Consider the following 14,953-nt stretch of genomic DNA (forward strand, 5'->3'; position numbering starts at 1 on the left):
TTTGTCAGCATTTCAATTCTAGTTACCTACTTTTCACTAAACTAGGTCTTTTAACATTTCTATGTACTTAAAAATATTAAGCAGTTGTTGATTTTAATATACATATTATAAACTATACAAGTGATGTGAAACAAAGTTTACTTTTTTCTTCTTATAGATTTAAATTTTAATAATATACTTAATAATGAGTGAGATTAATAAATCACTGTCTATTGTTGGTGAGTACAGATTTTGATATTAAAACCGATCTTTTTACGTCAGGCAAAGGTTGTGAGGCGTGTTATGTTTTTTTGAGGTCTTTAATATTTATATGATAAATCAAATTAACATTGTTAAAAATTTAAGCTACCAGCAAATCATATCAGTTGCCAAGGTTCGTTTAAGCGGAGCGTGTTTGTGCTGTGTAAACCAACAATAACTATTTTTAAATAAAACATAAATAGCAATATGGATATGAGACAATTAATAGTTATACTATTAACGATATTAGTGAGCTCAGAGGCAAACCATGGCAGGATCTCTATACCATTAAGCGGGAACTATACAACGATTGCCAAAGAATTTGGATTTAACACCAGGGAATACGAGGTTGTAACAGAAGATGGTTATATTCTGCCTCTTTTTAATATACCAGGAAAGAGAGAGGTTGTGCTTTTAGTACATGGAATAGCTGATTCCGCTGATACCTTTATTATTCGCGGAGATAAATCGCTTGCCCTAACCCTTGCTAAGGCGGGCTACGACGTGTGGTCAGCGAACATGCGAGGCAACCGATACAGCCGACGACATCTGTACCTAAATCCTGACAAAGACAAACAATTCTGGAACTACAGTTTTCATGAAATGGGCTATTACGACATTCCAGCAATTATCGATTTCATTCTTCAGAAAACTGGTGAAAGATCGCTCAGTGCTATTGGACATTCGCTGGGGAACACCGTGTTCTACGTGATGGGTTCCACGAGACCAGAGTACAATGAGAAAATAAATGTCGTCATTGCTCTATCACCTATTTGCTTCTTTAATCACGCGAAGCCTCCAGTTTCGTCACTTCTGGAAACGATTCCTTACATTTCCGATGTGCTAGTGCGCTTGGGACAGGAAGAAGTAATGGGAGATGAAACTTCAACACGAAAAATGATTACGTTATTGTGCACCGTTATTAAGAGTTACGAGATATGTGTTAACGGTCTCCTATCCAGAATCGGTGGTAGCGATCCTGACGAGTTAGAACCGGACTTTCTGCCAACGCTCTTTACCCATTTCCCCACTGGAACTTCGAGGAAAACTGGACTGCATTTAGCTCAGGGATATTTGAAAAAGGACTTCGCTCTGTATGACTATGGAGAGAGAAATATTGAGGTGTATAATAGCTATTACGCCCCAAAATACGACTTGAATAGAGTTACGATGAAAGTTGTTCTACTGGCAGGAAAAAATGACGCACTTTCTTCAATCAGGGACGTTATGTTATTGCGTGATAAATTGCCGAATGTTGACTACAGAACATTAAAACATAAGAACTTTAATCACCAGGATGCAACGTGGGGTAAAAATATGGATAAATATTTATATCCGTATATTTTTGATAGTTTAAGAAAATATGGTACAAAATATTATTTATTTAAAAGATAGAATCTAATGTACTATTATTATTTATAAATAATAATATTAGCAAGCCTTAATACTAAGTAAATATTTAGAGATGTAAGTTTGTAGAATAAAGTAGTAAGTAGGTACCTACCTAATAATGTTTATATGATTTATGACAGAACGAACGATTTAGTGTAGGTTCTTTTACTTTTTATCTATCTATAATATATTTTAGGTTTTTAAAATAATTAACATCATCAATTGAAATTTAGCTACATTTCAATATCAATATAAAGATATTAAAGTTTCAATGTATAACTTAATTTCAAGAACGAGGTCAAAATTACGAGGTCGTTCCTCATTTATGGGTGATGCTTAATAAAAAATATGAATATGCTAATTTACATTGTAGACATAGGTAATAAACTATGTCTGCATTTTTTTTACATTACCTACGCATATTTAGTCACGCTTTGCCAGTTGCCTATTATCATTTTAAGATACAAATAATTTGGAAAATCCAAAAGTGCACGCCTCATAATTTTTTTTAATAAATATTTATTAATTATTATTTTTGTTTATTTAATAACAATTAAACCACATCGAATCAGACCCTGAAAAATGAAAGGGTTCTATTCCTGAGCATACTCAAGCGTAAGAGAAAAAAAAAAGACTCGATTAGTAAAGTATTTCGGTCGCTATCGTGTTAACAAGAAAAAGGATCCGCACATACAGACACACGGACGTCCAAGACAGAACTTTTTTAAACTGTTTTTTAACTAGTTTAAATAAAAAAAATGACATCAAAAATATCATGAACGTTAAAAATAGTGTTTTTTCTTAATATGTGTGTGTATGTATTATCTTACAAGTGCAATGTATGATACATAAAGACATTTTAAGTTTGAAAAATCAGATGTTTTGCGCGAAGTGACAGTAGTACCCACCTCAACGCTTCGCTTATGAGGCGTGCAATATCATACATAATATACCTTCTTATTAATAACCTACTGAATAACATGTACTTACTGTATGTAATTAACAGTTACAGCTAGGGGAGACCGGGTTTGGTTGTCTCACGGGTTGGTTGTCACAGCGGTCTTAACACAAAACTGAACTATCGAATAAGTCTGTTGAACAGCGTGGCAAGAGCGATACAGTGACAACGCTGTCCCCACTTCGCGTCAGACCGCCCCGATCTGCCGTGAGGGCCTCACACGTGTTTATTGTTTTCGCACAGATTTTTTATGATATGAGGACCGAATATGCTCCTCATAACATCATTTTTTGTGAACGAAACGACAGCGCGGTTTAATTTAATGCCAACACCATTAGAAAAAAGGATTATTATTAATTGTGAAAAAATATCATGATTTAAGCGCATCACACACGGTGAAGATACTATAATATTTTATCTTAAGATACTGTTATACTTTATTACCCACAAAATTTCGCGTCATTTGTAAAAGGATGGCGGTTCTACAGGGGTCTTAGTACGCAATGACAAAAAGAAAAATGATGGTCCGAACGCTGATACCGGATGCGTTAAGATACTGTGATATAAAATATAACAGTATCTTAGTTAAGATACAATATTATAGTATCTTCACCGTGTGTGACGCGCTTTACACTATTAACACTCTTTTAACATCAAATATAAGTCTGTGAGTGTGTAAAAATAAATCCAGCTAATTACACATCAAACTTATGTTTATAATTAGGTATACGACATGAAAATATATTAATTACCAAGCAATAATAATACAGATAAGCAGTGGTGGCTCAGTGGTGAGACCTCGGACTTCGAATCGATAAGTCCGGGGTTCGAGACCAGGCGAGCGCGCAGGAAATAAATTGATTTTTCAATTTATCTGCGCATGTTGTAACATCACCACTGCTCGAACGGTGAAGGAAAACATCGTGAGGAAACCGACATGTCGAAGAATTAAAACAGTTCGATGACATGTGTCATCCGCCAACACGCACTTGGCCAGCGTGGTGGATTATGGCCTGTACCCTCATAGGAGGCCCGTGTCCCAGCAGTGGGAACGTATATGGGCTGATGATGATGAATAATACAGATAAATACTGAACATAAGTAGGTATAATAGATATTAAGTAGTATTAGTTAAAATATACTTTGACTGTTAGTCAAAGTTTATTTTTACTAACAACATGTAAATGAAGAAGAAATAATAATTACCAACGAACTAACCTTTTCTATAATACTTAACACGGCACATTTTTCAAATTATCTTGATCAACCCTGCTCAAAAATTTGAGGGTTTTGTTGGAACTTTAATATGTCAAAACTATGATATATCTAAACTACGATACAACTTGCTGGCGGAAATGCTCATTACAATAATTGTGAATCTAAAGAATAACTAACAACATACTATTCAATTTTATTGAGCTGATGAATATCTTTTGCCTGGAAGAAATCACCGTCGCCTAATAAATATACTGTGTTTTCTTATAAAACCGTTACATAATTTATTTTATTTACTTAAATAATGAAAATGATATTATATTTATAAAATATAAAACATATTATGTAAAATGATTAAAAATAAATAAATGAAGCAACTACGATTCAAAGAAAACATCTTTTTCAGTGTTAAAATGCTCTTAGCAATCCTGGATGATGAACTGTATCATGTACTCTGATCCCAGTACGGTCGGTACCTCGATAGCCATAACGATAAATATTATAATCAGATAACCGCAAAGTCAAAATAAAAACATTACTTGTACAGTTGTTTGTGCAAAATTTACGTTTCATTTGGAATAACATTTTTTCGGTACTAAAACGTAGTCGTTTGATATGTGGTTGGCTGCCCCTCCTCTCCTTCCTGAAAAATATCCTCCAAAATTTCCCGAGATACTTCCAATGATTGAACCATTGGACGTTGGACATTAACTTCAGTCAAAAATTGACGAAGCGGATGATTACTAATTTCCACTTAATCCTCGCTGCTACTATCTTTACCATCAAATCATCAATTTTCAAGTGGTGTTGTAAAAATATCAGCAGAAATCGTCTTCCAAAGGCGATATAATTTTATGAGCATTGAATCAGTAAATAACAAAATCAAAAGTTAACTGTAAATCTATAAAAAAAGCTACTTACAAATAAAATTTTATCAAAAACTACTGTTCCCAATGCACCTCAAAATAATAAAAGAATTCATCATTTTATTATTTCATTCTAAAAGTGTAATACCTAATACCTACCAACAAAAAACATGAATTGCTATCATTATAAAAAATAAATACCTATAAGTAACAACTTACTTTTTGTGGGAACGCATGATGGTGAAAATTCACAAAACACGAAGATTGCATTTGATATTTTTGGTTTTATGGCATTCAATTGCTTTATAAATATCACTACATAGTATAAAAAAGTCGCTTTCTCTGTCCCTATGTCCCTTTGTATGCTTAAATCTTTAAAACTTCGCAACGGATTTTGATGCGGTTTTTTTAATAGATAGACTGATTCAAGAGGAAGGTTTTAGTATATAATTTATTAGGTTTTAGACAAAGCGGACGAACCCGCGGGCGGTAAGCTAGTAAATTTATAAAATACGAAGATTTTTAAAATTGTAACTAATGAACGCAATCAATATTAGATTAACTGTAGTTAATGGTGTCTAGTTTTACTTAAAATAATAAACATCTACCCTCACTTTAAAAAATGTAGTATATTTATTATTTACACGAAATATACCTTATAGGGAAGGGAAGATATGGGCTAAAGAGTTAAATAAATAACATAATTATATTTAAATTATTAATTAATTTCCAACTGTGTATTCGGTAGTGTTAACATCTAAATTGATTTGATTTTTACGAAATCTCATAGATGGCGCTGTTACAAAATTAACATTATACAACTTACATTCTTTAAACTATGTTTCTCTTCCCAAGTTACTTAAATGGCATAATTTTTATAGTGTCCATCTAGATATTGTCAAACAACATATTATATATGCGTCATTTGATTATTAATTTCCAATAGTTAACGTGTGTTTGATTTTTCTAACACTTCATAGATGGCGCTGTTTCAAATTTGTCTTTATACTGCTAAGGGCCTGTTTCACCACCCTCAAGTAAAGTGTCGAGTAGGCTAATCGCCAGTTAAAGTGACCCGTAACTTCAAGTGCGAGTTTCACGACGTCCGAGTAGCACTAATCATAAGATTAACTGACCCGTAACTTACTTGCCACGTCTTCTGCCAATTAGCGTGTTTTACTCGACGGTTAAGTATTGTCTGTTGTCATTTCTTGCATATCACCAACGATTTTTTTTAAATAAACGAATAAAAATGGATTTATTTGATTTAATTGATCATCAGTTGGATGAATTAGAATATTATTCGACACAACGAATAGCAAGGATTCGTGTATTTAAATTCCGTGTTAATTATTTTACGGACCTCGATGAAACTGATTTTTTTGCTAGATTTCGTCTATCGAAATATGCAGTTAACCAAGTGCATAACTTTATAAAACATAAAATAATGCCTACATCGCATAGGTGAGTGGTATTTTTTAATTATTGAAGTGATTTTACTTATATTATGTAGATAACCTATCAAATCATATTAATCCCTCCCATCCCTCAAAGAAAAGTTTGCACTTCTATCTCTTTTAACTTTATCCATGATAATTAAATAGGTAAGTACTTAATATAATAATTTAACAAATTAAAATCACACGCGTATTTCCTACCCTACAGACAATCCACAACAATTAACAAATTAACAATGCATAAATGACAGCTGCAATAGTGCAATGACGTTTGACGAGGGACATTGACGTAATATTGAACGAATGTGACGAACGATTTGTTCCGTTACTCATTTAACCAGTAAGTTGTTACTCGGAGCTTATTTTTCGTTTGTGAAATTGACAAAAGATACTCGTAACCTTTACTTGCTGATTAACGTTAATTAAGAAGTAACTAATCAACGCTTTACTTGGAGATGGTGAACGAGGCCCTAAGATTCATTTAACTGTTTCTCTGCCCAAATTACGTAAATGACATAGTTTTTATTTTGTAAAGCTAGATAATAGCATGGCTTACTCGAAACCAACATTTAAACATGAGTCTTTAGATTGTACGCTGTCGTAGTACACGGAATATGTAAGAAAAATAAAGGCTCACAGCTCCTCCACCGAAGGTGATATCATGATAATATGTTTAAACTATCCTCACCCGACCTCTTAGGAATATTCATGCAAAATTTGAAGTAAATCTATGCAGTACTTTTCGAGATTAGCTCGGTCAAACATACAGACAAACAGACAAACAGACAAACAGACAAACAGACAAAAATTCTAAAAACTATATTTTTGGCTTCTATATCGATTATAGATCATGGATTATGTATTCTTTTAAAAAAATATTCAATGTACAGTTTTGACTTTCCTACGATTTTACTTTCCTACGATTTTATTATATGTATAGATATTATCTCAATGTGTGTCGTCGTTCATATTTGAAAACAGAATAAACATATATTTTAAAAAAGAAAATGGAAAAAAAAAATTATGTACTTAGTTAGTTACTAGCTTGTTACTAGATAATAAATTTAATATATTTTTTTTTTATTATTGTTCTCTACTGCTGCGCACTGATCATTTTCAATTTGTCGCACATCAATGAATTGCCGCCAAAACAATATTATCTTTCAAAAAATAAATAAATTTTACCTCCTAAGGTACTTACTCACAGTTGAATTGATCTGTTTTTAGTTTTTGAGATATTGTAACAACCTATAAACTCGCATGTTTTCCTAAAATAATAGTAGAAAATCTTGAAGACAGAACATCGCGTCCTATGATGTATCTACCGCTATTTAAATATTTACATAAATGCCCTGGGGCCAGGTTACATTTATTAGGTACTTCATTTTTTGCTTGTATACGGTGTACTCGGAGCAATTAACAAGCCCGTGTACCTTGCATGTACCGATCACGTTTGACAATAATTTGATCGATTTTTTTTCTTTTTTTTTTTGATATGGCAAGAAGATAACTTTCTCCTCGGAGCAATTCGTAGAGTGAGAATTCATTCTCACTCTACGGAGCAATTAAACTTTCTCGTAGAGTGAGAATGAACCATAGAGGAGGCACTAAAATGACAAGGAATGCGTGAGAGAAATACACTTATGACTATAAAGCTAAGAGCAAGAGAGACAGAAACATTGTTTTTTGTTTCTCTCATGTTATGCGATTTCTTTTGTTGGGGACAAAGGCAGTTTGTCCCAAACAAGCGGCTACAGTCCATTGTTTTGCTAGTTTTCTGTTTTTTCTCGCTGTTAAGTGACTTCAAAGTTTAATAAACGTTGACAGTGATCTGTTTTAATCCGACTTTAAGTGAAAATATGGTGCGTTGTAGTGTGATTGGTTGTAAAAATCGGCCGGAACGAAGATTACCAAATATTACCTTTCACACGTAAGTAAACTTATTTGAAGTATATTGTTTTATAGAACTGGATATAGTTGATACATTTTCATTAACTCTAATGTGAAATTATCTACAAATATATAATATTTTCATCGAAATAGACGTAAACATTTTTTTGTGTTATCCGACTAAATTACGAAGTGTTCTTGTTGTTCAGGACGCCATTTGTTTTTACGTAGTTTCAAATTTATGGTATAATCATGTGATTAACATTAGGGATACCAGTACAGGGTAAAATTTTCCCCAAAATCGTGAAATGTTTTTTTAATATTAAATGTTAATGTTTGTGTAAAGTTTGTTACACGGTTCGGTTTTCCGGTTCAGCTTTCCTCATTTGCATTGGTTTAAGTATTTTTTTTTTCAATGTCGGTTTTTTTGTATATTCCAGGTTACGATGCACATCATAACGCTGAAGACTGCGAAGCTGGCCCTTCCACACGAGCTGCAGCTGCCACTGAAGGCAGCGAGGACCCTGCCCCGTCAGGAGAGGCGGTGTTGGAGTAAAATCCGGAAGGCCACCCCCCGCGCCTTCCTCACCGAGGTGCGGCGCGCCTTTATAAGAACGAACGAGCGGCGGAGTCGTCCATTTTCGTCTGCTACTCGCGCGCACATTATCGCGGACCCTCTGCCCATTTATTTCTACCGTCATTTTGCTGTTCATTTTCAAATAAATGTATTTCGTTTAATTTACTTTTAATTTGAACTATTTCCAGTACGTTTTTATTAGACTACATTTACGGCTGTATCTTCTAATTGCGTTGACATAGAAATTTGATTTTATTACTGCTTAAAGGTATAATAGACCTAAGTTTTTGATGTGAATATCAATTATTGAATACCTACATTACATTTGCGTTCATGAGTAAAGGGGTTATAAGATTAATTTTTTTTTTATATAATGTAATAAAAAATTCATGTTTTTCGTAATTATTCCCGTATCTGTTTTATAAGATATTATTCTGTCTTCTGATTCAAATTCAATTTGAATCTGAATCAGAAGAAATAGCAATTAAAACCGCATATTCTGAAACTAGCAACTACTTGCAAGGGAATCACAACCTACAAGGTACTCCCCACGTCCTATAGCACAGACAAAGAAAAAATTGCTACAAGCAACATTTAAAGATACAACATAATAAAACAATTAGGTTTGTTCGAAGCCCTCGGTGCGCGAGTCCGACTCGCACTTGACCTTTTTTGTCCTAATTTTACTGTATTTTCTATTATTATTTACCATTGATTGAAATGATATCTAAACTTTAGCCTTGTTTTTTTATAAAAAATATATGAACTGGGATATTTCGATATTTGTGGTTAATTGCGAGAAGTGTAAAAGCAAAAGTTGTAATAAATATTTTAAATACCTACAACTTTACCATTAAACTTTATTCCGCAGTTATAGTTTTTTTAATCCCGATCTCAGATCGATCGTAAATAACTTTTCCTCTAATTTTTGTTACCTATATTCTCTTCCGTTTGAAATTGATTTCATTGTTCTATAATATTACTTTTATGTTTCAAAAGTTAATAAAAAATCATGTTGAACAATATTACTTTGTTAATTTCAAAAGTTAATATTAAATTAGTGGTCCACTTAGGTCGTGCACATGGCCCAGGGGGGGGCATGGCCCATGACCCCCATGACCCCCCCCCCTGGATCCGCGCTTGTACCGGCCGGCCGCCCGGCTATATATTTTATACCCGTGCGAAGCCGGAGCGGGCCGCTATGTTTTTATATACAACGTTCACAGTTTTTCTGTAGTGTATTTACTATTTAGTATCAGCATTGCACCCGTGCGAAGCCGGGGCGGGTCGCTAGTTAAGTTAATAAATAACAAAATCTTTTCAAATCTGTCTTTTTCTTCATAAACCTATCTTACAAAAAAATACCCAAACATTTATAGATATTTTGCCAGTTTTTCGGATAAAAAGTTTTTGTAATAGTTGGCAACATTGACGTAAGGATTCGCCATCTCGTTCGGGTATACGCCGATGTCGTCTCTAGTACATTCTCCCTCTACGAACTTTCTCTGTCTACGAAGATAACCATTTGCCAGTGTCAAGTACCTAACAAATTTGATCGATTAATTATTCGTGTGATCGTGTCAACTGTCATTTGTCAATTGTCATCTGTCAGAATCACATCTACGGTCTACCATACCGTAGTGCATAGTGTAAGATGATGCAAGATGTTCTTCCAATGAAAAATGAGAGACCCTATTGAATTTCCCTTACGTATACGTTAGCAAACTGGCGCCTTATAAAGTGAAGTGCAACAGGACCTCTAATAACAAACGCATTCCAAAGTTTTCAGTGCACTATACAGAGGTTACATGTAATACTACTAAAATGACTTTTCCTGATGAAAATTCGTTTTCCACCGGCCGATCAGCACGTGAAAATCAAGCTGGTGGAATATCGATTAAACAGGCATTTGATGATGGTAAGAGTTGTTTCAATTATTCGTTGAATAAAATACTTAACATGTAAGTACTTACCTAGTTTGTGCATTTACATAGATATAAATTTTATTGAAATAAAATCTGTAAATTGCATATAATATTGTAAGTACTTATGTTGTGTTCAAAGTAAATTAAATTAAAGTGAAATACATTTAAAATAAATTTATTTTCCACACATCTTGAATTTCTGCCTTTTTTTCCTTGAAACACTTCATAGACTAGAGTAGATAATTTTTGAAACAAAAAAAAATCGAAGTCGGATGAAACCCATTAGAAAAGGAGGGGAATATGATAAAAATGTAAGGAAAAATAAATTACGGTCAATCCGAGTTCGGGAAGCGGGAGGGGGGAGCTTTTAAGAGAAAAAAATGGTTTCTCTCGATTTCCGACAAAACTACAAGTCCTATAGAAAAAAGTTCATTGGCAAAGTTGTAGGTAATTAAAAGTTCTACAACTTTTGTATTCACAATTTTTTCACATAACCTAAAAATTTAGGTGAAAAATTCAAAAAACCAAGTTTTTGGTCTTTTATTTCTATCTACTTCAAAATTTATTTTTTTTCTACGAAATTTGGTGGAAACTTACTTTATTATGTCTCAAATACACTGTAATTTATTTGATTGAAAATATTTATTTTTTCGCCTTATTTTGAATGAATACCAAAAAAACAACCTAATTTTCAATCGAAAAGTCACCCGTCAAAATATCAGCTTTTTTCAAAAACTTGGGGTGTCTTTTATTCATTGAAATCTCTACTTTCATATGGTGTAAAAAAAATAAACACCACCATAGTAAATGTTCTCAGGAAATGCATACAAACAGTCTGAAAATTAGCTTTTACTAAATCAGGCACACTTCTCGAACTACCTGAAATGTTTTTATCGACATCATTTTGTTTTTGAATATGCTGTAAAATATTAAACTTAGAACAGATAATTATTTTTCTTTTGAAATATTACCGAAAAGCCGATACAAGAGAAGATATAGAGTTCAAGAAGTGTGCCTGATTTAGTAAAAGCTCATTATCACACTGTTTGTATGCATTTCCTGAGAACATTTATTATGGTGGTGTTTATTTTTTTTTACACCATATGAAAGTAGAGATTTCAATGAATAAAAGGCACCCCAAGTTTTTGAAAAAAGCTGATATTTTGACGGGTGACTTTTCGATTGAAAATTAGGTTGTTTTTTTGGTATTCATTCAAAATAAGGCGAAAAAATAAATATTTTCAATCAAATAAATTACAGTGTATTTGGGACATAATAAAGTAAGTTTCCACCAAATTTCGTAGAAAAAAAATAAATTTTGAAGTAGATAGAAATAAAAGACCAAAAACTTGGTTTTTTGAATTTTTCACCTAAATTTTTAGGTTGGTTTTGTGAAAAAATTGTGAATACAAAAGTTGTAGAACTTTTAATTACCTACAACTTTGCCATTGAATTTTTTCTATAGGACTTGTAGTTTTGTCGGAAATCGAGAGAAACCATTTTTTTCTCTTAAAAGCTCCCCCCTCCCGCTTCCCGAACTCGGATTGACCGTAATTTATTTTTCCTTACATTTTTATCATATTCCCCTCCTTTTCTAATGGGTTTCATCCGACTGCGATTTTTTTTATCTTTTCATTATTTTCAACGGCATCTACCCCAGTCTATCATACGAGTTGTTATTTTTACACGCTTTATATTAGCTTCACCTGTATGTTTGTATGTTTGTAACCGACTTCTTTGGGCGCGATTTTGACCCACTTTAAACGGCCAGATTTCGTTCAAACTTTGCAGATTTATTGAGGACCAATGACAATACAATAATTTGATAAAATTATTCCATTTTTTAGTTCGGTTTCTATAAAAAGCGTGTTTTTTAGTTTTTTTTAACTATTATTATTTATTATTATTAAAAGAGCTTATTGCTTTGCGATACCACCGTAATAAGGCTATTTACAATAATGTACACACACACATCTCATTATTAAAGCATTTTTAATTTAAAACCATGATTTCAAAGAAACTAAAAATAAGTAAGTCTTAAATCTAGTACCTGAGTTCCATCTAGTTCTCATAATCATGAATACTAAGTCCTAGATGTTACACTGCCAAAGACCTATAGCACAACTAATATCCAAACTGTCTTTTAGTTTTAACTGGTTGTAAATCACTACATAGTATAAAACAAAGTCGCTTTCTCTGTCCCTATATCCCTATGTATGCTTAAACCTTTAAAACTACGCAACGGATTTTGATGCGGTTTTTTTAATAGATAGAGTGGTTCAAGAATTCGTTCGTTTGTTTTAGTATATAATTTATGATGTTTTAGACAAAGCGGGCGAAGCCGCGGGCGGTAAGCTAGTTATTAATAAATGATAATTGGAATGGCCATTTTGGGCAAATCAATTGGCAATAACCAAGATCAATAACTGTAGCGTTATTGATAAGAATTGGCCGTTCAATCAAACCAATTGTTCAGTCAATGAACGGGTTTGTGTCTTGCTAGTCTCTCGGTGATATTGGATCTCAATATATTAGTTATGTGGTTTGTGATTGTATTTCTAGGTATAGTTGTTTGTAATTTTTTCTGTTATTTGTGTAAGGAATAAAAAATAGTCATATTTTACATTAAAAATTAAAAATAAATTATAAGTTATGAAAATTTAATTATATGTACAAGGTATTGGAATAACTACATGGCCTAAATATGTCTATGTTGACCCAGATACAAAATAGAAATGAATTTATAATTATGTCACTGGGGATAATACTTACTGAAACTTCAGCTAATTACATTTATAAGAATAAATTTCATAATTATATGTACTATTTTGTTTGTAATTCATATACTATAGATGTTATACAGTGCTACAGTGAAAACTAAATCAGTCAAAACCACTTTTGACTGCAAAAATCTGGCAAAAGTAGTTATGACTGATGTTAGTTTAAAAGCAGCTCTGACTGCTTTTGTGGGCAAGTGATTTTAACTATGGACATTGCTCAAAACTATGTTTAATTGAAATAATAATTTTTGATCACTGGAAAATTTGATAATACACAATAAATATGCAAATTGTCTGAATATACTATGCTAACATAGTTTGTTTCTGTTTTACCGGAATCTCCCTAAGTTCGATTGACACTAATTTAATTTGTATGTATTGAATAGGCTACAAAACTACTGGACCTAATTAATTAATAATTTATTCACCAACAAAAAACTGCATTCTTGTTTAGTGGCTAAATTTTATTTGTTCCAACTTCAAAAAAAGGAGTTCTTGCTCTATCAACCTGGGCGCTCATTTCCATGGGAATGAGCGGCTAAATATGCTAGGTATATCATTTTTCGGTAATTTCTATTTCTAATGTTTTATTTCCAAGGGGGTATAAAAGCGGGTGCCGTGCGTGCTTTGCGCGTGGCATATGGCGTGCTATCCCGGCGTAAAGCCGCCGAGGAGGGTGTAGCCAGGCTCGCTCGAGTGCTGTCAGCGCTTGACCTGACCGCGCTGGGCGTGGGCAGCACGCTGGGTGTGGGGGTGTACGTGCTGGCTGGGGACGTGGCTAAGAACTACGCGGGGCCAGCGGTGGTGCTGTCGTTTCTGTTGGCTGCTGTTGCTAGCGTGTTTGCGGGTTAGTTTTGTCTTGTTATTCAGGTATTATGTTGGTGTTAATACTGAAATAAAAGATCGTTCCGACACATAGAATATGTATAAAATATTGAAAGCATCTGCCGCTCGACTTAACAAAAAATTATGGAAGATAAAATCTATTCTGGAGAAATTCTTGCTTAACCTACTATCTCTACCTATAGTTGTCTCTTATTCTAAAGCCAAAAGCTGAATAATACTTGATTTTATTAACTTTATATTAACACAAGAAATGTGCAATGATTTAGTCTCCAAACTAATCTTCATAATTTCTTCAGGTCTATGCTACGCGGAATTTGGTGCTCGTGTGCCAAAAGCTGGCTCCGCTTACGTGTACAGTTACGTGTGTGTCGGCGAGTTTATTGCCTTCATCATTGGATGGAACCTTATACTTGAATATATTATTGGTAAGTATGATTATTGGTAAATATGATTCTTGCTAAGTTAATTCAGCGAAATATGTGTTTTTCTTCCAGATATCTATTATTAAAAAGTAGAATTTTTATCAATAAAAAGTAGATTTTTTTTCTTAAATTTTTAATCTATTAGTCCCATTTCACAAATAATTTCACCACACATGTGATTCCTAAATGCTTACGATGTTAATGTTTGGGCGTTGTCATTAATAAATTTAAATGTTTGCAGTTGGATAAACTCCTTACCATGTCCTATACTCGATAGAATGTAAAATTCTCAATTGCTTGGTCAAACTATTACAGATTAACTAAGTGATTGCCCGCATTGAATAAAATATATCGTGGTTTTTTGTTCCGATTGGTAATAATTATT

At 33.2% G+C, this 14,953-nt stretch overlaps 2 protein-coding genes and 1 long non-coding RNA gene across 3 annotated transcripts in view; all 3 read left to right on the plus strand.

Moving 5' to 3' along the window:
- Positions 1-355: 355 nt before the first annotated feature.
- LOC149903173 (lipase 3-like) lies at positions 356-1,702 on the plus strand. Its single transcript, XM_090108995.1, has one exon. The coding sequence runs from the start codon at positions 448-450 to the stop codon at positions 1,633-1,635; it is 1,188 nt and encodes a 395-aa protein (XP_089965121.1). The 5' UTR covers positions 356-447; the 3' UTR covers positions 1,636-1,702.
- A 6,008-nt stretch (positions 1,703-7,710) lies between these two features.
- Positions 7,711-8,756, plus strand: LOC149903174 (uncharacterized). The gene is made up of 2 exons (XR_016457418.1): positions 7,711-8,058; positions 8,459-8,756. It is a non-coding gene; the product is annotated as an uncharacterized LOC149903174 (long non-coding RNA).
- Positions 8,757-10,233: 1,477 nt separating this feature from the next.
- The window catches only part of LOC149903175 (cationic amino acid transporter 2-like), a 33,256-nt gene continuing 28,536 nt past the window's right edge, over positions 10,234-14,953 (plus strand). The window contains exons 1-3 of the mRNA XM_090108760.1: positions 10,234-10,513; positions 13,899-14,147; positions 14,443-14,571. Coding sequence (XP_089964886.1) covers positions 10,420-10,513; positions 13,899-14,147; positions 14,443-14,571 — 472 coding nt within the window. The 5' untranslated portion in view covers positions 10,234-10,419. The remainder of the gene's footprint in view (positions 10,514-13,898; positions 14,148-14,442; positions 14,572-14,953) is intronic.

This window comes from Colias eurytheme, chromosome 13 (genome assembly GCF_061535395.1).
Source record: "Colias eurytheme isolate Ceu_HAF_F1 chromosome 13, ilColEury1 Martin Lab GWU primary, whole genome shotgun sequence".
NCBI lineage: Eukaryota > Metazoa > Arthropoda > Insecta > Lepidoptera > Pieridae > Colias > Colias eurytheme.